This window comes from Trachurus trachurus (genome assembly GCF_905171665.1).
Source record: "Trachurus trachurus genome assembly, chromosome: 10".
In the NCBI taxonomy this organism is placed as follows: Eukaryota; Metazoa; Chordata; class Actinopteri; order Carangiformes; family Carangidae; genus Trachurus; species Trachurus trachurus.
Genome location: NC_139894.1, coordinates 26,169,245 through 26,190,609, shown reverse-complemented (window position 1 = coordinate 26,190,609; position 21,365 = coordinate 26,169,245). Strand labels below are relative to the sequence as shown.

General features: G+C 42.4%; 3 protein-coding genes across 3 annotated transcripts; all 3 read left to right on the top strand.

The window, feature by feature from the left end:
* Positions 1-1,299: 1,299 nt before the first annotated feature.
* Positions 1,300-2,745, top strand: LOC310992474 (uncharacterized protein). The gene is made up of 2 exons (XM_083980533.1): positions 1,300-1,543; positions 1,771-2,745. Exons 1-2 carry the CDS (start codon positions 1,378-1,380, stop codon positions 2,451-2,453), a joined length of 849 nt encoding a protein of 282 aa, XP_083836659.1. The 5' UTR covers positions 1,300-1,377; the 3' UTR covers positions 2,454-2,745.
* Positions 2,746-6,725: 3,980 nt separating this feature from the next.
* On the top strand, positions 6,726-12,954 carry LOC310992730 (sodium/hydrogen exchanger 2-like; the record flags this gene model as incomplete). Its single annotated transcript, XM_083980888.1, has 13 exons — positions 6,726-6,969; positions 7,460-7,682; positions 8,150-8,390; positions 8,468-8,718; positions 8,833-9,050; positions 9,329-9,525; positions 9,660-9,749; positions 10,230-10,300; positions 10,747-10,881; positions 11,566-11,662; positions 11,795-11,923; positions 12,193-12,256; positions 12,655-12,954. The coding sequence occupies 13 exons, from the start codon at positions 6,726-6,728 to the stop codon at positions 12,837-12,839; spliced, it is 2,145 nt and encodes a 714-aa protein (XP_083837014.1). The 3' UTR covers positions 12,840-12,954.
* A 459-nt stretch (positions 12,955-13,413) lies between these two features.
* LOC310992720 (transmembrane protein 182-like) lies at positions 13,414-18,171 on the top strand. Its single transcript, XM_083980876.1, has 5 exons — positions 13,414-13,730; positions 14,829-14,940; positions 15,325-15,423; positions 16,452-16,589; positions 16,922-18,171. The coding sequence occupies exons 1-5, from the start codon at positions 13,557-13,559 to the stop codon at positions 17,140-17,142; spliced, it is 744 nt and encodes a 247-aa protein (XP_083837002.1). The 5' UTR covers positions 13,414-13,556; the 3' UTR covers positions 17,143-18,171.
* Positions 18,172-21,365: the final 3,194 nt, after the last annotated feature.

The window sequence follows — 21,365 nt, the reverse complement described above, 5'->3', positions numbered from 1 at the left end:
CTGCAAGTACGACTCTCAGTATTCTTTCCTGTTGGGAATAGTTCATAATTTTCCCTCCTCATAATGGCCTCTTTTGTATGTTCAATAAATACATCAAAGGTCACAAAATTGGACTGTTGTCGCCACAGCGGATAAAACATGATAGAGCAAAATCTACTTTCATTCATGATGAGAAAAGTTAAGCAAGGAGCCAGAAGTATTCCAGGAAAAATACTATGATGAATATTCTGCTGAAATTATGTCACAGGGTACAGTATCAGAGAAAAGATCTTAAATGAACTATGTGTAATTTTTGTTATTGCTACATAGCACAACATTCGCATCAACAGCTATTCACTTACCGGTCTATACTGTAAGTAATGTTGCCCATTCAGCTTCATACAACCGCAAGAGGAAGACTAGTAGGTATCAAGAGACCACTCCGACTTTTTCTTAAATCTGCTCCTCTACATGTATGGCAGTCATTCCATTCCAGGGTCTATTGATTTCCAACAGAAGCTCATTCTACTCAATGAGGCACTGATCGGCTGAACCAAATCAGATTTAACAAAGGAAGAATATAAAAACCACTGCTGTGATTAAAAGTAGGGTCAATTAAAAAAAATTACTGTGGTGTTGTTTAAAAATGAATATCAACTTGTTTTCTTCGCAGCGGCCATCTGAAAACACTGAATAGTTTTTGTTGATTTTAACCAGTTAGCATTTTCTGCAAATATGCTCTAAATGCCAATATTTTTATTTCACATTTGGGAGAAATGTTGCCAGTAGTTTGTAGAATAAAACAAAAGTATTAATTTTACTCAAACACATACCCATAAATAGTAAAACCAGAGAAACTGATCATATGGAAGTCGTCTCTTAATTTTTTCCAGAGCTGTATGCTATGTATCTGTGGAGGTGGCTGTGGTTTGAGCTGTCAGCTGAAGGAGCAGCACCAGGTGAGCTGTTCAGCATGCTAACTTTTGTAGAGAGAGTTAACATTAGTGTTGCTTTTCGATAGGCCTACTGGAGGCAATTCTCAGCAAAGTTTGAAGCTGAATGGACAACATTACTTTTACACTGGTAATTAAACAGCTGTTGATGCTAATGCAGTGCTATGTAGCAATAGCAAAACACAGGCGACACATGGGTCTTTTAAGATCTTTTCTCATAACTTTTCTCTTACCTTTTTTCATCATTAGTGTGACATTGATTTCCAGTTATAGATTGATTAAGGAAGTAGACTATCTGGTGGGTGGAGTGGCTCACATTTGCAGAAGTGAAACAGGCCTTGAGAATTGTACAGTCAGTACGTGCTGTAACACTGCGCGGCAACAAGTCTGACAACCAGAAGACGCAAAAGGGAGACATAAGACAAGAGGACATTGTGCTTGCGCCATGCTGGCTGAAGGTTTTCTCCGAGTACTACTTTATAGGGAGGAGAGAAAGTTTGCCAATGCTTCTAGGCGGCACAAAACACAGACACACAGTCATCCGGACCCGTCCAAGAGTATCCTCTTCAACTCCAACTCGACAGACCTACAGACAGATTCAACTACAGCAGGTGAACAGCCTTTTCAAATAATTTTATATACAAAGTATTTGATGTAGTAAAAAGGTAATTTATCATGCTCTTTTCACGTGTTAATTTTACACGGTCTAGTTCCCTTTCTTGCCTTGCTTCCCTTGCAACATTATCTTCGTCACGAGTTCATACCACATAGTAAAATGGCGGACCAAACGAAGTCAAACTGAAAACAAATAAATCATCTATTTATTTTTTGTGATCAGGTTCAAACCACGAAGACTTAGAATCGTCCCGGTTTCAGGGTCTGAGGGTGCTGCCACAAGATCCTGCAGGCCTCTTAATCCCTGGGTGTTCACCTGCGCTCACCCACAACCATGACTATACAGTTTGCATAGATGACTGTAGCCTCCTGAAACAGTATCCAGATCTGCAGGTGGCCGACTCAGGCCGCATCTCACACAACCTGCTGAGAGCGGCTACCCCCGAGCAAGATTTGTACACCGCTGGCTCTGATGGATGGGCAACCCAACAGGAACCACAAGCAGACCTTGTTTCATCCGTACCAGACCAGGGATATCTGGTAATGGGGGCCAGTGTGAACATGAGCCTGGATCTTCCCGGATCAGGATTGGAGCCCATGTCAAACTCTGTACTGAATGGGCTGCTAGAGAAACAACTAGAAGAGGTGTATATGCAGCACCTGACTGACAACTTGGCTCGATGCAACTCTCACCTGGGGAACAGCCTTCTGCACGGCCTGGTGCCACCGCCTCAGCCCGGCAGCCAGCAGCAGGGGCCAGACTCACTGGTGGTCACTGGTCTGGAGGAATCAGGAGAGACAGACAGGAAGATTAGTTACCTGAACACCCACAACTTAGTTCCCTGTTCGTCTAATTTCAGCTCCCCTGTGCTGAGGATTTCAGAGGCTGACAATATTTATCAGTGACATGATGAATACTTTGTGCAAAACTTTTAAATGTAGGGTAGTTGGGCTTTGTTTTGCTGCTGTTTAAGTAACTTTACACATAACACACATTGATACGACTGTGAAAGAGCACTTCAGTAAAACAATGCATGCTTATTCTTACTCTGTCTACATAATATATTTGTTTTCTTGCTTGATGAAATGAAGTCTCAAATATACCAGTTCTCATGTGCCACCTGCTGTTAGATTGTTGTACTACAACACACTGAATTTACCTGTAATACATGAGAATTTATTTTACTGACATAAGTAAAGCAGGTAATATGGTGGGGCAACTAAGATAGGAAACATGGTAAACCTACCTATAAAACAACCCATTTGGTGAATAAACTGAAACCTTGTGCTGTGCTTTGACTGGAGAAATTAAATAAAAAAAATTAATTGGGCTTGTTGTCTGTCTCTATACCAGAGTATAAAGTTATTACACGTTCCCAGATTAAATGTTGAACTGGAACCCGATGTCACTCTGAAATGACAGATTACCGTTTTTTTTAAAACATAAAGTAACAACAGATGATGCCTTTGCAAAAGTCTCTTCTGCAGTTGATTTACAATTTCAGTTTTAATTGTCTAACTGGAGTCGACCTGATGACACATTGAGCTCAATATTTAGATTTAGATTTTTCTAATTTGGAGAACGGTTGTGCGGTGGTTAGCACTGTTGCCTCACAGCAAGAAGGTCCCGGGTTCGAATCCCCGGCCAGCCACCCAGGTCCTTTCTGTGTGGAGTTTGCATGTTCTGCCCGTGTCTGCGTGGGTTTTCTCTGGCTACTGTGGTTTCTCCCACCACTAAAAATGGGTAACTTAAGTTAATCCTCCATAGCGTCCCTGACCAAAGGCACTGGCTCAAGTTGTTCCCCGGGCGCCGCCGCGGCTGCCCACTGCTCCTCAGGGATGGGTTAAATGCAGAGAAAGAATTTGACTGAACAAGCTGTATAGTGACAAATAAAGTACCTTGACCTTTAGGAAAACACTAATCTGTGTATATTATATATACTGACTTTACTGTGTGGCAATAACTTCAGAGGTTATTTTAAAAGCAGATAAGTGAGGTCCAACAGGAGCTGTTAGGGATACAGTCTGAAGATGATGCTCCTGCCTCAATCAGGTTGATTTGTAACCTGTGAGGCACAGACCTTGATGTTTGTACGAAGTATTTGTGTAACCCACTTTTAGAACAGTTTGTCTCAAAGGGCTTTGCAGCATCGTAACAACATTCTCTGGCCTTCACATCGATTGAGGAAAAACTCCCAATAAAACCCTCAACAGGGGGAATAAAACGTGAGGAACCTCAGGGCGAGCAACAGAGGAGGGATCCCTCACCCAGGACAGACAGACGGCCTGTCAGAGCTCCCACAGTGAGGATAATGATGATCCAATGACATGCTCTGGCTCACTTGTCTTTTTGGATACATATGACACCTCACTTATCTGTGCAAAAAAGATGGAAAACAGACATTTACAGAGATTGTTTTTTCTGTAATTAACAGATGTGAGGTGTCAGTGTCTAATCAGACTCAGTGAGGACATTAGAGCCTTTATTAACTAATCTGAAAATTAAATACAAAAAAGAAGAGGAGGAAAAAGAAGATTTACCCTTGGGAGATCTGAAACCAAAAAAAGCACTTTCCATTTAGGGTAGCTAAATTCAGGTTCCTTATATTGTGCTGTCTGACTCACTGATGCTGAAGGGAACTGAACCACTGCTTACAAAATCTGCCCTACGATGACAAGTCAAAATGCAGTTATAGTGCATCAGTGTGCAGGACTTCAGAAATGCAGTTGATGCCACATTCACATCTCTACCTTATATAAAGACTACACAATTTCAAATTCAAATATTTAGTGTACAGTATTGTAGATCAGTCATTAACACTTGTTCAAACATAGTCAATATGTTACTGTATGTTTAATAAGTTTTATAATTGTGTTCCATGTAGCCTACTTTGTATGTTTTTCACCTGGGTACACCGCAACTGTTTAACAGCAAACATATAAGGCAGGATATAAAGCTATAACCTAACCGAGGTAAATTACACCAACATTAGACATTTTGACAGTAAGTGTTTTCCTTGTTATTATACATCTGTTCATTGCCAGTCAAAAAAAAACACAGGTTTATCATCACTTGGAGCCAATAGTCACCAATATTATTTTATTTGAGAAGTGCATGCTAACGATTTCAGACTTAATTCAAAACTTAACTCGTTTACCTATAAGTTAACCTAAGAGTCATATTAAAAGACACCACTTTCATCCTTTTACAAGGAATTTTCAATAAGTGGTTTAACTCTTCACTGAAGAAACAAACAAAGCAGGTGTTTCTTCTGAGGTCTGGCATCCTAAATGTTATTACGTAATAAAGTTATTGATAAATCATAAGGCCTTAAGTTTTAACAACAACATTTTGATTGATGAGTCATCAGAAAGTGTTCACACATATAGAAAATAATCTTATCTTTGTTGATAACCCTTTCACTATTCTGCATTCTCTAATAGCTTTTTCTTTTCTTATTTATTTCAAACATCCACTGTCAGATTTCAAATGACAGGCTATTTCCAGAACCCCCACAAACACACACACAAATTTCAGTATCAGTGGTTATTGTTTCATTAATAATTCATCATTCAAGAGATATTATCAAAAATTCAGCTTCAATCTGTTCTCTTGGACCAGAGACGGATGTGAAACAACACTAAGAGAGCTGCAAACTATTTTCACATGCCATATGTTTACATTTTTTAAAGTAAATTATAGTCACCAAGAACATGCAACATGTTTTGATATTAAGAGCATATTTGTTGTGTAAATGACCTGTAGCCTACAGCTAAATTCACAGAGCCCACTATTTTATTAAACGCCTTATTCTTACAACAGCCCTGTTATTGGCCATGAAAACTGTTGACAGTCCAGGCATATTGAGATTACAGTAAATAAGAAGAGCAAATAAAGATGATAAGCTGTAAAATAAGAAGAAGACACTGGAAGGAAAAGATATTTTCTTGGCTGCAAATTAAAAAATAGTTGTTCATTTTGGAAAGAAAATCTCAAGAACTCCATATGTTGTGGCATCGCAAATCATCTAATTTCATCATTTAACAATTTTGTTTGTTTGAAATATTGATTTTATCATCCAAATCATGTTTACTTAGCTCGATATTAAGCAGCAGATTTAAAAATATATATATATATATAAGAATAGTGTTGGAAAACAAAGCAAATTCAAATTATGTTAACTGGTGTGTGTGTGTGTGTGTGTGTGTGTGTGTGTGTGTGTGTGTGTGTGTGTGTGTGTGTGTGTGTGTGTGTGTGTGTGTGTGTGTGTGTGTGTGTGTGTGTGTGTGTGTGTGTGTGTGTGCGCGCGTGTGTGCGCGTGTGGGAGAGTGGAGGCTCTCTACCTTCCACACTGCTGCTGAAAACCAAACCTGCGATCAGAGCCTTGGACCCGGTGTCACAGCTCTCATCTCTGTGGCACCACGAGTCTGTGACACAAACATGTCCCGTAAACGTAGATGGTGGTTGCATGATTTGGCAGTTTGACTGACAGACGGGCCATCCAACCAAAGTTGTCTGAGACTAATTTGATCGGTAGGCCAAATTTTGGCCCCTGCTCCTTACACAGATGACCAATTTCGTCATTTATATGACAAATCACTTATGTCATCGATTACTGTCTAATACTTACCAGATTTTCTCGGATTTTTATAATTTTGCCAAAAATGTGCCACCTGGGATGGTAACTTTGAGTTAGATTAAGAGTAATGGTTAAGGTTAGGCATTTGTTTTGGATGGTTACGGGTAAGGGGCTAAGGAAAACACTATGTCAATGAGTGTCCTCACAAAGATAGCCATACAAACATGTGTGTGCGTGCACATGCGCGTGCGCATGCATGTGCGTGTATGTGCGTGTGTGTGTGTGTGTGTGTGTGTGTGTGGTGTGTGTGTGTGTGTGTGTGTGTGTGTGTGTGTGTGTGTGTGTGTGTGTGTGTGTGTGTGTGTGTGTGTGTGTGTGTGTGTGTGTGTGTGTGTGTGTGTGTGTGTGTGCGTGTGTGTGTTGAGCTCTGCACTGCTGGTTGGATATCACTGCTAGCTCAGGGATTCCTGTGCACATTAGTGGCTGCATGAGTTGTGGTCAGGTTGTTTTGTGTGTGTGTGTTTGCCCTCCCCCATGTCCATACCCCCTGTCCTATTCTCTCCCTCTCTCTCTCCTGTTGTCCCAGCATGGCTGCAGGATGGCCGCTCTGTGGATTCTCCCTCTGCTGCTCTCTGTCTGCCTGGGATGTTTGGGCCTGACCCCCCCTGTTAAGGTCCCTCAGCCCCACTACCAGCCCCCCTCACTGGGCTTCAACATCAGCGATGGTGGCCTGTCTGTGGATCTGCCCATGGCTCTGAGGGTTTTCAGCGTGGACTACAACCATGTGCAGGCCCCCTTTGAGATCGTGCTGTGGATCATGCTGGCCTCGCTGGCCAAACTGGGTAAACCCTTAAATTTACTTTTACACATACACTACAAGCTGGCTTATGATTGGATGTTACAGGTGGTTAGATGTTGTAATGTGTGTCACATTAAACTGGAAACAAGGGAGTTGTTATTCAGGGCTGGGAATCTTAGTAAAAGTAACTTTTTCAATAATAGCAACGTACATTTCTGTGATCACTTATTTAGATATTTGAAACACAAAGACATGAAGGAAAAGGTGTGACTTAAATTTGGCTTGTTTATACCTCAGGAACAAAGAAGTTTCTCTGTTCTCTATTTCATGGAGAACTAGAACTTCAGTGGTTTCTCAGTTTCTGACTTTCAACTTCTCCCTAATTGTTCGCTAAAACACATTGGAGGGGAAATTAAAATCCAACTCTATCACTGTAAGAGTTTGTGTGTGAGTGACGTGTATAGAGTAGTCAAAGTGACACAGTGTAAATTCACCAGTCTCAGCTGTGTGCTCTCTTGGTCTCTACCCCCCAGGTTTCCACTGGTCTGGTCGAGTCCCTGCAGTCGTCCCAGAGAGCTGTCTCCTCATCATGGTGGGCCTCCTGGTGGGAGGCGTGATATATGGTGTCCGTCACTCTGCTCCCCCGACTCTCAGCGCGGATGCCTTCTTCCTCTTTCTGCTCCCGCCGATCGTCTTGGACGCAGGATACTTCCTGCCAGGGAGGCTGTTCTTTGAAAATCTCGGTACCATCCTCTGGTTGGTACACAGTCAATGTCCCATAGGTCAATAGCAATAGCTGCTGAATACACTTTGGCTTTGAAAGGGCACTTTTACTGAACCCTTTTAAGCAGTTTAAATATATATATATGTCTCTGTTAAAGGTGAACATTTATTTTCAACTAGTAAGTGAACATGATAAACATAACCCTTGTTTAATCTTGTCATTGCAAGACTGGTATTAGCATTTAGCTAAAAGTAGTACGGCTGTGTTTACATACAATCTTGCCCCTAGACCCCCCTAAGCTTTTGGCTCTTTCAGTTCATTATTTTGGTTATGGCCTTTACAACTGTTTACCAGTTTGCTCTCCATCTACATATCAAAAGTGCCAAGTGCCTCAAAAATTGATAAATTCAGACAGAAGAAAATAGAAAAATTATTGAGTAGGGCCTACATACAGTGTGATTTTAGCATTGCCGATAACTGATTCTGCACATATTTCCAGGTATGCAGTATTGGGAACCCTATGGAACGTGCTGGGCATCGGGCTGTCTCTGTACGGTGTGTGTCTGTTGGCTCAGAGCTCCCTGGGAGACGTCTCTCTGCTTCACTGCCTGCTCTTTGGCTCTCTGATCGCTGCCGTCGACCCTGTGGCCGTGCTCTCTGTCTTCCAGGAGATGCATGTTAACGAACAACTGCATATCTTAGTCTTTGGAGAGTCACTTCTGAACGACGCTGTTACTGTGGTGAGGGAGCAAGTGGTGCATAAATGAAATGAAATGAAATCATAGTGTTCTGTACTTGATACACTTTTTCCCATCAGGTGCTGTACAAGCTGTTTGAGTCGTTTCTCCGTCTGCCGTCAGTGTCGGGGCTGGATGTGCTGCTGGGTGGGTGCAGGGTGGTGGTTGTGGGCCTCGGTGGCCTGTGTGTTGGCCTCTTCTTTGGCCTGGTGGCAGCCCTCACCTCCCGGTTCACCTCCAGAGCCCAGGTCATAGCCCCACTCTTTGTCTTCCTCTACTCCTACTTGTCCTACCTGACTTCAGAGATGCTACATCTCTCTGGTATCATGGCGTGAGTGCTGCTGAATATCAGCTTCAGCTCAAGCACAACGTTTCGCAAAATATTTGCTTCGTAAAATCTGAATATTTGTCTTTATAGTCCCTGTTCCCTCCACTCTCTCTCTAGCATTGTGACCTGCGCTGTCACCATGAAGCAGTACGTGGAGGCTAATGTGTCAGAACGCAGCAACACCAGCATCCAGTACTTCCTGAAGATGTGGAGCAGCGTGAGTGAAACCTTGATCTTCATCTTCCTCGGCGTGTCGACCATACAGGACGTCCATATGTGGAGTTGGCCCTTCGTCTGCTCCACACTGCTGCTCTGCCTCATATGGAGGGCCACAGGTATCTTCAAAAAACTTTCCTGCACCTACACAAGCTTTTTTTGTGTGTTACATTACCCAACGCACCAATGATCCTCTGGTCAGAACATGATAAACATTTGGCATATGGAAACTTCAGGGTTTTAGTTCAGGCATATCCAGGAAAAAATATCAGAGAATGTCCTAGAAGGCAAACCCCGGTTACTACCTCATAATTAGGCTATAAACACATCAACCTTTGGAAATCTTAGATAAATAGTTGTCAAATTGAGGTCTGAACATTTTTGTCCTTCTCCTGAGGTGTTCTGCTGCTGACTGCTGTGGTCAACAAGCTCCGGAGGAATGCTGTGACCTTCAGGGATCAGTTCATCATCGCCTACGGTGGCCTGAGAGGGGCAATCTGTTTCTCCCTGGTCTTCCTCATTGACGACTTCCCAAAGAAAAGACTCTTCATCACAACCACCATTGTGGTCATTCTCTTCACTGTCTTTGTACAGGTGGGAGAGTAATTGTCAAATATAATGTGAATTTGGAGGAATAACCAGTTAATATTTGTGTTGTGCATATATTTCATGGGGTCTTTCTTTTTTCTTTTTCTTTTTTCTTTTTTGTTATATTGGTCTGGTTCCAGGGGATGACCATAAAACCTCTGGTTGAGCTGCTGGATGTGAAGAGGAAGAAGAGAGCTCTGCCAACTGTCAGTGAGGAGATCCACAGCCGGGTGAGAAATTACAGCAATCACACCGAAGTGTGTCTATAATCTGGGATGACAGTATTAAAGTGTATGCTAAATTTAAACAGATATAGATCTAATATAAATATGGCTTGCATTACATTTGTGAATCGCTAAAAAGATCAGATTTTGTCAATGCTTTATTATCAGTCAATGCTTGTGTATCACTCACAGCTTTAACACTTCACCATATTTCAGTTTTCTTCCTTCAGGGAACACACTACAATACACACATATTGTACGATTAAGTGTGCACATATAGAAGAGGCATTTTTGTTTTTCAGCAAAAATGAAACTTATAATAAGAACATGTTTCATAGTGTGTAGAAAGAACTGAATATGCAGGGAAGGGTTTGTGTGCACAATGAACAGAATCACAACACACTAAACACAAACCATGACACATGTAGAAATGTAAAACCGCGAAAAAATACATGAACGAAATGTTGATATGGTGTTTCCTCTCAGCTCATTGATCACCTTCTGGCCGGGATAGAAGACGTGGTTGGTTACTGGGGACAGCACTACTGGAAAGACAAGTTAGTTTAACTTGCTGCATTTGTGAATTACCTTAGTATGAATTTCCCTCCAGTATGTTCTCAGTGTACAGTGTAGTTTCAGTCCTACTTTTTCGTGCCAGTGCCACCTAGTGACTAGGAGTACCAGAACCTGATTTCAGGACTGCAATTTCAACACAAAGACTCTTGGACCCTATGTTGCAAAAAAAGCATATGTTCCCAGAATAGCTTGCTAAGGGTTGCTACTGGAATCCTGTTGTCCACTTCTTAAGGTCCTGAAACTGCAGCGTCCAGTTCTACAGGAACCTCCCTACTCTGAATTTGCCCTGGAATGTGTCTGAACATGTTGATGAAAATAAATCACCAGAAGATGGCAGCAAATACCATTTGCAAACAGATCAGATTATGTTATCCATCTCAACTGGGATCTAATGTATGTTGTGTGTGTACCTGTGTGTGTGAGTGAGGTTTGAGCAGTTCAACAAAAAATACCTCCGGCGTTTCCTGATCCGTGAGGACCACCAAGCTCGCTCCAGCATCCTCAGAGTTTACCAGGAGCTGGAGAGAAGGGAGCAGCGAGGACTCGAGGAGGCACCGGCGATGTAAGAAAATAGTTTGTTTTCTATCTTGTTTTTTTTTAAAATCTTGCACAGAAACAATCCACTAGTCTTCATTGAAGAAGTCACATAAGAGCCCTGAAAACAGAGAAAGGTTTCATTATTGTTACATGTTTTTATGTAACTTTAATTCTTTAAGAAATGACTGTTCCTCAGTGGTCAAGCCTGGTAAAAGTCCCTTTCACGGGAGTTAAAAAAATGTATAATATCAATACCTACCCTCTTAATTCTGGGGATGTTCTACTCAAGACCCCACAACACTGATCTTGATCATGACATCAGTCTTCACCAGTGGTGTGGTGGTGCCTGGAGAAGTAATCTTACTCCTTTACTTTGTTTAAGTAGTAGCTAAGTCCAGCAAAGGATAAAAACCATTTGTTACAAAATGTGACAAGACTACTCTACATACTTAGTTCACTGAAAGATCGGCCAGTAGTATTTTTCACATTGTCACTTAACCTTTGTTGTCAAACCTAATCACTGCTCATGATTAAAGGCTTCCAACAGAGCTATTAAGTACTGGCCAATAAGAGGCAGAATGGAGCAGGTCACACCATTGCCAACTAAAAAATAGCTAGGTACACACTGTCTACCTGCATATGCCCCACTACATGAATGGTCTTGACCGTTTTTGGCTAAATGGTTGTGACTACTCACATTTCACTTTAGAGTAGACCCTCGCTCTCACAGCCGTCCTCTCTTACCAGAGGAGATGGACAGCATTAGACGTATCCTGTCCAGAAACCTTCATAACTTCAACAATAAGGTAATGTCTGAACTTTTGGTATCAAAGTAATATGTTTGTACCATCAAGAAATTACAGCATGAAACCTCTACAGTGCTCTGCGTGTGCTATTCTTATGTCCCTTCCTGGGTTTTGTGTGTGGTCTCAATCCAGCAGACGCCGGCTTACAGCAGACACACTCTGCACCAGGATGCAACCACAGGGAAAACAAGGAGACCTCTTCACAGACACCAGAGTCTGGGAGAGAGATACTCATATAATACAGTCACAAACTGGTCACAGGTACAGAATGTATTCAAAAATGACATCATAAAAATTCAATGCGTGGAGTCCAAAAGGCTACATACGTTGTGCACTGTGCTGAGAGACACACAACATATACAGTGAATGACAAATTGTATTTTGTCCTGTTTTAAATCAATGCAGTATAATCTATAATTTAACTTTAAAAATAACTTTATTATTTTTTAGTGATGTCCCTCACATGGAAGTCGCTTGGATAAAACTAACCAAGTAACAAAATTAAATTCACTGTGTTTCTGTTGTTGTAGCGGGAGGATAGAGAGTTTGACGGATCACAGAGAGTGAGAGCAGGACTCAGCAGGTCTCACACAGGTAAAGAGCGCAACACACTGTACAAAAACAACATAAGCAGGCTATTCTTCAGGTGTGCAACAGCTAGCCTGGATTAGGTCCCAAGGACTTAAATGTACAGCAAGATGTTGTGTATCTGCTCCACAACAACAACAATTAATGGCAATTGGATGGTGGGTTCAACAGTCTGTTCAAGAAATAAATTAATTGATTTATCCACAAGCAAGTTTTGTTTTGTTCCACACCATGGTTCTTTGACGTTTCCAGCCCTCCAAACACATAACTTAACATGTGAGACATGTCATTAAGACATCAAATCAAATTGTTGTTCCTTCCAGCCTTTGACCCTGGCAATCATTGTTCGACCCGTCTGACTTTGTGGCTCTTGAACACCGCCTTAACCTCTCCTCTCTTGCCAGTGTGCTCCATAAGCCCGAGGCCCTTCCTCCAGGATCCGTCAGTCCCAGCAGCCTCAGCTCAGACTGGGCAAGTGGAACCAAATTCATCAGCTGCCAGAGAGGATCGGATCTCTCCCCAGCATCAATTACCCATGGGAAGAGCCCCTAAGAAACATCTCAGCTTTGTTTTGGAGAACGAGAAGTAGCAGTGAAGACAGACCATGAGAAAGAAAATGAGGGGGGAAAGGAAGAAATGTAAATAAATGAATTCTGTGTGTTCAGCCATTTAAAAGTGGCTCTATGAAGTCATAATTTACTATTTGTGAGGTGCAAGCATGGGTTGATGAAAGGTTTTAGCAATTTCATGGACATGTTCCAAATAAAATGATTAAACTGGGTTAAATAATTCACCTTCAGGTTTTATCGTTTTGTATGTTTGCCAGCTACAATAAAGCTTTCCTCAGCCCCAGGTTTCACCCCTTGAACAGCTCTGGTGCAGGTTTTAGGGTCATTTGCATCTCCGGTCTAATTCATTTTCAAAGTGGCTCTCCAAGAGTTACACCTTCCTTTGAAATACCTTGCAGTCATAAATGCTGATAGTTGCTGTCCACATTGTAACACACACAAACTAATCATGGCCCCCCTTGTTTTCTTTATAAATGCGCAGCACACCCACTGGTAATTTGACAAGGACAGCCTTCTTAAAATAACTTGCCCCCACCCACCCTGACCCCCTCGGTTGCTGGAGTTTCTTTCCCCCCAGCTCTCAGCATGCCGGGGAGTGGCTGGTAGAGCCAGACTGTTTTCTTGAAGACTGGGCAGAGGGCTGCAGTGGGCACCAGAGAGGGGCTGAGGAGTCACTGACCTAAGGGCTGAAAGCTGAGGAGAAAGGGCACAGTGAAGGAGGTATTAGTGCTGGAGTCATGAGGGTGGGAGCTGCAGCCTTGGCTGGGGGGATCTTTGGGGCGATAGCGACACTGTGTTTCTTCTTGGCCTTTGGTACAGACTACTGGCTGGTGGCCAGTGACAACTGTGGACCATATACACTGCCAACGCAAACAACCCTGACAGGCGAAAAAGATGCCAATGGGACAGAGGTAGGACAGACACATGTGTGCACATAATCGTCCAGATTTAATAGGCTACATGCAATGATTGCAAACCTTGTTGCTGGCTTTTTGAACAGGTTTGTGGTTTAACAAATAGTCACTATATTATTTTTAACAGTGAAACATCACATGTGATAACTACAAAAAGACCAGTGTGGAACCTGATCAGGAGTTGTGTAGACAGTGGGGAGCACAGAATGCCTTTGTAGGATATTTAAAGATGTGTTGCACTTCTACACAAGAGACAGAGACAGTGCAGCAGTTCAAAAAATGCTGGGTCTTACACTCACACAACACAGTTAACAGCATCATTAGATCTTCCCAATGCAGTCTACGCCCATGTCTGTCAACCCCCATGCCCTCAGTTTGCAACACAGGCTTTGTGTTGACAAATTGAGACTCTACGGCCGTGCTAACTTGCTAAAATGTTAACATTAGCATGCTAACATTCTCACCATTACGACGCTACATGCAGATGTAAAGCGGGTACAATCTTTAACATGTTCACTAGCCTAGTGTGGCATTTCCGAGAGCTAACATTTAGCAGCAGTCTGAAATAACCCTGGTGACATCATCAGCCATGGTAAAAATGATTTCATAGGCTGAGTAGGCCCAGACCAGTCAACTGGTCCTCATGTGTAAAATTACATGCATTACTCCTTTAATTTCCCAGTTTATTCTTCCATACCACATTTGTGAGAGAGATCTCAAAATGCACAGTAAGGGATATATTTATATATAAAAAAAACTAATCCCCCTCTGAATTCCTCCCGAACATCACAGCGAAACAGTCTTTCATTTTCAATAAAAGACGTTGATTAAAGTTGCTGTGTGTTATTCGGTGCCATCAATCATATTTTTGACAAGCTAGTGGAGAGTATCATTCATGCGTGTTTCATAAGTTCCCCTTCAAACCTCACAGACCAGCAGGCCATAATCAGAACCACGTTTGATGTCGTGGCACCACTGAAGTAGACACACACAGCCGCTAACACAGACATGTGATGACAAAGCTGACAGACATTAAGGCTCATCCATCTTTAGATATTTGAGTGTGCTCATCCACAACCTCTTTCTCTTCTTTAGATCAATTTAGAGGTTTCTCCTCCGTCTCTCACCCTCCACCATGAGGGTTTCTTCTGGCGCTGTGTGTTTCAGGTGGAGCCCACAACACATGCGGTCCTGGCCACTCTCTTCAGTATGTAGAAAACCTTCTTTTTTAAGGTAGCAAGACGTTTTTGTTGGGGCTCATCCAATGTGTGGCATGTCTCGCGCTCAGCTGTGTGGTCTCTCTGACATGCTCACAAGTGTAGGAAAGAAAAATGTCTATAATTTGGATATTTGACAGAAAATATACAGTAAGAGGAGGAATTATGTTGGCCTTCATTTCAGTTTATGAGGCATTTCTGAAGTTTTTGCACTTTTGTGGCATTGCTTGTTTTTCCCTGGATTCAACCACATCCAGTCGTTTTGAGAACCGCATTATTTTTCATAGGTTTTAAATTTTCTTCTTGATCCTAAGACTCTTTTTTTATTTTATTTACTTTTCTCTTTTTACTATGCCAATTTCTTTTAACTGTAGCAAACCAACCAGAGTCCAAGGTGTGTATCCATGGTTACCTCTTCCCTCTGCCTGTTGCACTTGGACCAGTGCCTCATCCAAGTTATGATGCTACAGCAGGTATTTCATAAAGTTACAGACACATGCTTAAGTATTTACACAATACTTTAACTAACAGCGAACAGCTACAATTACAAGCTTTTGACTGAGTAATAAATGAAAAGATTCATAATTATTTCCTCTTCATTTAAAGGAGCATTATCGCAAATACAGCAGTAATAGCATAAAATAAGCTGACATATGTAAAAGATGGGTCGGGGGGAGCCATAACTAAATTTACAAAAAAAATCGCCAACAGTATAGTGTCCCTGGGGCAAATGCAGCATTTGTCTTTGTTATGATCCAAGCCGGCCCGGCGCTTGCTGCGTTAAAATGCACTCGGAACTCGCAAATCAGGCCTCCGAACCGGACAAATATGCAACAGTAAGTGATGTAGCAGTGTTAGGGTGCTCACAGTCACTGAATCGCTGGTAGAACACTTTGTCTCCACGTCCCTGTGTCTTTCTTCAGCTGTCCTCTCAGCGTTATTAAGGAGGAGGACGTTTCAGTTGTTGTTGTCGTTGTTGTGGTTGTGCACGACGTAGAGCTGCCGCTTCCACTAGCGAGTTTTCTTTTTCCCGCGATTGCACGTTCATTCAGCCTGGCGAGGGAGGAGGAGGGGCGGGGGGGGACTAAACGAGGCTGCTCTCTCTCTCTGACAGCTGCCCACTTGTTTATGTCTGATAAGCTCCGCCTGGCTCCATCTAGTGGCCGAATTTTGCGATAATACTCCTTTAACATGAAACAAGGGTCAAGCTATTAGGAAGTAGCCTAATGGTTGAAAGGGCTGCAGTATAGCCACAGTTCCCAATAGCCACAGTTTTTAATTCGTTTTTTAGTTAGCTTTTAATTTATTTGGTTTCATGAATAGTTTCTGCAACTTTAGCCATCCACACTTCAAGTATTACAGTTCTAGTGGAGATTTACTGAATCTTTCATCAATTGTTAAACCTAAAAGTAACTTTAGCTGTGAAAATATTTATATCTGCCAATAGAACAAAGATGTTAGGTCCTCTGCTCTGACGGTGGCCATGCTGTGTTTGTTGCAGTGTTTCGGGGTTTCTGGACCCTGCTGATAATCCTTGGGCTGGTCTCAGCTCTAACTGGAGGCTTCCTCTTGGTCTGTGGTGTCCCCTTCATCAGCCACAAACTCTACAAGTTGGGAGGAGCTTTCCTCATCACTTCTGGTAAAATATAAAACTAGTAGCCTATGTGTGCTTGTAGAGATTTCATAACCATCTGCTGTGTACTGCAGGGTGACGAGGTGAATGTGGAGACACAAACACATGTTGCAGTCATCGCTGCTGTCAGCTGTTCATGCCTGTCACATAACAAATACATACACACAGAGCAGCAGATGTCACTCTGCAGCGCTGTCACTATAACAACAGCAGGTGTAAACATTGCTACTGTGGCAACAGTGGAGATGAGTAGGAGCTGCATTCTTCTGGTGTTACTCATGGCAGTGATAGCCTCTGTGTCTCCCAGTCTTCCTGACACTCTCTCTATCACTCCACAGCTTGCCTCTTCCTGGTCTTGCTTCTGCTCTTCGTGCTGTGGATGGAGGTGGTGGACGTGAAGCCTTACATCTTGCAGGAGAGAGGGAACGGATGTCCAAACGCAGAAGTCTCAGTGCTCTACGGTCTGTCATTCATGGTGGCGGCGGCCGGCGTGCCTCTGGAGCTCGTCTCTGGCTTGGTCTTCATGATGGTGGGCCGGGCGCTGCTTGCCAGCAAGTGAGCCCATCATCTGACCCCTCAGGAAAAGAGTGGACTGACCTTATCATGTCCTGCACTGAGACGCAGCAGCACACTTGTGGGACGTAAATACTGGCAGGAAATATTCGACCAACGTTGCAGCACCACCCTTTGGATGTTAAGTAGCATGCAGGAAGACACTGGTTTGGTGTAGAAGTTTTTTTTTTTTAATCATTTGCTTTGCTCAGTTTCCACAAAAACCACATTACACAAGAATATTAATACCAAAATATTTCAGCGGTATAGACTTTATAGTATTAATGTGATATTATATGGAAATGATAGCAGGAGAAGTATGACATATATTAAGTTGTTTTTTTTTCTATAAAAAACTGTGAACATAAGTATATCTTCCACTCAGCTGAATCCCTCTGTCATTCTACCATTTGCTTCTTTTATCAATGCTGCAAATGAGCGGAAGGTGAGAAAGGAAACGTATGGGTGAACCAGCTGTGTCCCCTGTCCTGCTTTTGGCACATGATCAGAGTCAGCTAGCTGGAGCAGAGTGAGGTGGGAGGGAGGAATGGCTGGACGGACTGAAAACAGAAATGGCAGGTTTGGATGGAGAGTGGGGGGTGGAGCACAGGAGGGATGGATGTGGGTATAAGGGGGATAGAGAAAGAATTGATGTGTGCAGGGGGGGCACAAGGGGGCTTTGAGAAATGAACAGCTGTCTGTGGGTTTGGTTGTTTGGTTGCTGTGCAGCGGGCCGGCCACCTGCCTCCTTCACCCCAATCATATTTCACCCCCCATTTAAATCCTTATGCTTTCTGTTTTCTACCATGTCTATCCCACCCGATATGTAAAATGTAAAATTCAGAAACCCCCCACCTCTAAAATATACTGTAATGGCATATCCATTACACACACACGCGCACGCACACACACAATCTCCCGTGCTCCAAAGGGGAAGCACAGACACTTGTGATAGTAGCATAACTGCAACAAAATTAGATCATCCTCCTTTTTCATTGGTCTGAATGGGCAGCATGTGAAAACACGCACATGCACTCTCAGTCACACATATCAGCTTCCATCTGCTCCCGGACACATTCACACACGCACACAAACTACCAAACAAACTATCTAGAACACACCGGGGCTAATTGTTGAAATAAACTGTGCTCTTCTTCCACAAACAGAGCTGATCCTGGTCAATGTATGTAATGTTATATAAGTTGTGGTAAGGCTGTAATATAGCACCCTGGTATAGGTTGGATGAGTTTACTGTGATGTGAAAAGGACACCTTCTAACTTTAGAGCATTGCAGATCTTGTCTTTTACACAATTCTTGGCAAATGTAAGTGTGGTGGTTATATTATACAGCATTGTGGCTTCTGTTTATCATTATATTAACAATCTCTCACTAGTGAGTAGGAAGCAGCTTTTAATCAGACACAAAGAAATTGACTCGATGTACATTTGCCAAATATTTCTCATCTATAAAGCTTTCCTCTTGTAAAAGCAAAACAATGAAATTTCCAATAAACTATAATTTATAGGTTCTGTGTCTATCTGTGCTTCTTCATTTCAGTGAGTGAAGGTGGACTGGATAAATAATAATAATAATAATAATAGTTTATTTGTATAGCACCTTTCATGCACAAAGTGCAGCCCAAAGTGCTTTACAGGTTAAAAGAATAGTACAGTAAAAGGCAAATACAGACGAGATACTAACATTAAAACATAGTGCATACATTATACAGTTTACAACAACAGTAAGGGAAAAAAGGGAAGTAAAAAGATTAAAAATAAGATAAAATAGATCTTTTTTAAAAAAAAAACAGAGATAATACCAGTGATTAATTAAAAGCCAGAGTATAAAAATAGGTCTTCAAGTGAGTCTTGAAGCACTCTATGGAGGTTGCTTCTCTGATATAAGTGGGTAATCTATTCCAGGCCATTGGGGCATAAAAACAGAATGCTGCTTCGCCGTGCTTTGGATAAAGCTAAAACACTCACTGAAATTTAACTTCACTGTCACTAACAACTGTAGTTACAGTTAAGATGTAGTTTGAGTTTTTATAATCTCCTTACCAGTAAAAACAAATGCAACATTCATCTTGAGGGTAGTGGATGAAAAGTTATGGGGTTATTACAGTAAAGTCAAAAGGGTGAATCCTTGGAGAGGCATGAATGTAAGACTGAGTTTAGCATTTATTTTTCTCTTCGTGTCTTGTTTTTTCACTGGTGCAAATATTGGCCTGTCAGTGGAAAGGTCAGGAGGGCAACCGAAGTCATGATACGGGCCCACAGTAGATTTAACAGCAATCTGGCAAACAGTTGATGGCACATCTCACTTTGGCTCATAAACCAGCAGCTCTGATTATTACCATCCTTTGGCCTCACTTCTTCTAAGGCAAGGAATGAGTGTGTGCTCATGTTTCTTAGGTAAGCCAAGAAACATGAGCACACTATTGCAGTAACACACTTCATGTATAGGTTAAGAGGTTGAAGAATCGGCCCGCCAACATTTTGAGGTCATGCAAATGAGATTCACTGACCACAGCAAACCAATGAGTCATTATTCACAACCTTGATAAATACTCTTCGAGGTGGTTGAATAATTAGAGTCAGCCAGCAGAGGGCTCTCAAGCTCTCTTCTTCAAAAGGATAAGTTCTAGTTCTCATGCATGGACAGACAGAAGGGAGAATATGGAAGAGTGAGTCAGTGGAAAGGGAAGGAAAGGAAAGGAAAGGAAAGGAAAGGAAAGGAAAGGAAAGGAAAGGAAAGGAAAGGAAAGGAAAGGAAAGGAAAGGACGCAATTACTGAAAAGAGTATTGAGCTAGAACGCTGGCTTGTTCAATGACTGTAGCTCTTCCTAATCATAGTTAATTAACTCTTATGTCTCCTCCCCTGTCATCCACAACAATGGAAACACACTATCACTTCATTTAAGGAAGAAATAATCTTGCACTTGAAGTGTCAGCAATAATGGCATTATAATATTATGCATATGGCATAGTGAGCATCACGTGAATTAAGACATGACATGATAATAAAGTAATAAATGCTTTGCAAATTAACCCCGGCAGACCCAAGGAACCCAAAGAGCATACATCTCATTGATTAGGGGTAATGAGCGTGAATCCTATCTATGTGTATGTGTGGATGCATTTGCATGGATATGGATATTTGCTGATGATTTCCCTTGTATTTGCTAAAGGTCCCATGTGGTCTCACGCTAGGTCAGGGAAAATGCACCCTTTAGGCGGATTCCTCACCCCTTCGTCCTTCAGAGCACCTGGACTGAATACTGGTGCGCTCTAATCCAGTCAAAGAGGGGGATACACTTGGTGAGAGCTCTTTCCATCCTTTCTCTAACCCCCTAACTCTACTAGTGAGCCGATTACCTGCTCTGTGTGTGTGTGTGTGTGTGTGTGTGTGTGTGTGTGTGTGTGTGTGTGTGTGTGTGTGTGTGTGTGTGTGTGTGTGTGTGTGTGTGTGTGTGTGTGTGTGTGTGTGTGTGTGTGTGTGAGCTCCCGGCCACCAGGGCCTGAGCATGGCTCTTTGTGTGTATGTGTGTGTCTGTGTGTGTGTGTGCAAAGGGCCAGACGGACACAGTTTCTCCCAGATAAAGGCTTTTCTCCTGTCAAAAATGACTGCCCTGATAAGAGCTGATATGAGAGAATAGCAAGCCTTATGGCATCACTCTTGCTTTTTTTGTTTCTTTTGTACACCCCAAATCCCCAGGAGCCCCACCACCTCCCAACACATACACACACACACACACACACACACACACACACACACACACACACACACACACCACTAATCTGTACTGGGGAGTGCGTAGTCGAGGTAGAGAGAGGGAGCAGGTGGAGGGATAAAGAATAGTTGCTGTGTGTGTTTCTTTTTCATTTTTTTTTTTTTATAAATAACTAGCGTGGTCTTATTAAAGACATCCCTCCCTCAAACACCACCCCTCTCCACACACACACATACACACTGTTCATGCAGACAGATTATGTCTCAGACAGTCAGAGCTCCTGCCTTCAATTAACCTCACAAAGACAGGATCACTTACACATACATACTCTGATGATGATAGTGAGAGGGAGACAGTGAGGAGTGTGCGTGCGTGACTGGCTGCTGTAACAGACAGCCTCTGCTCCATAGTCAAGATACAATGGGTAACTTATGAGTGGACATTATATCACCTGCTCTGTCTCCTGAGAGGACATGCAAACATTCCTGTGTAGCAC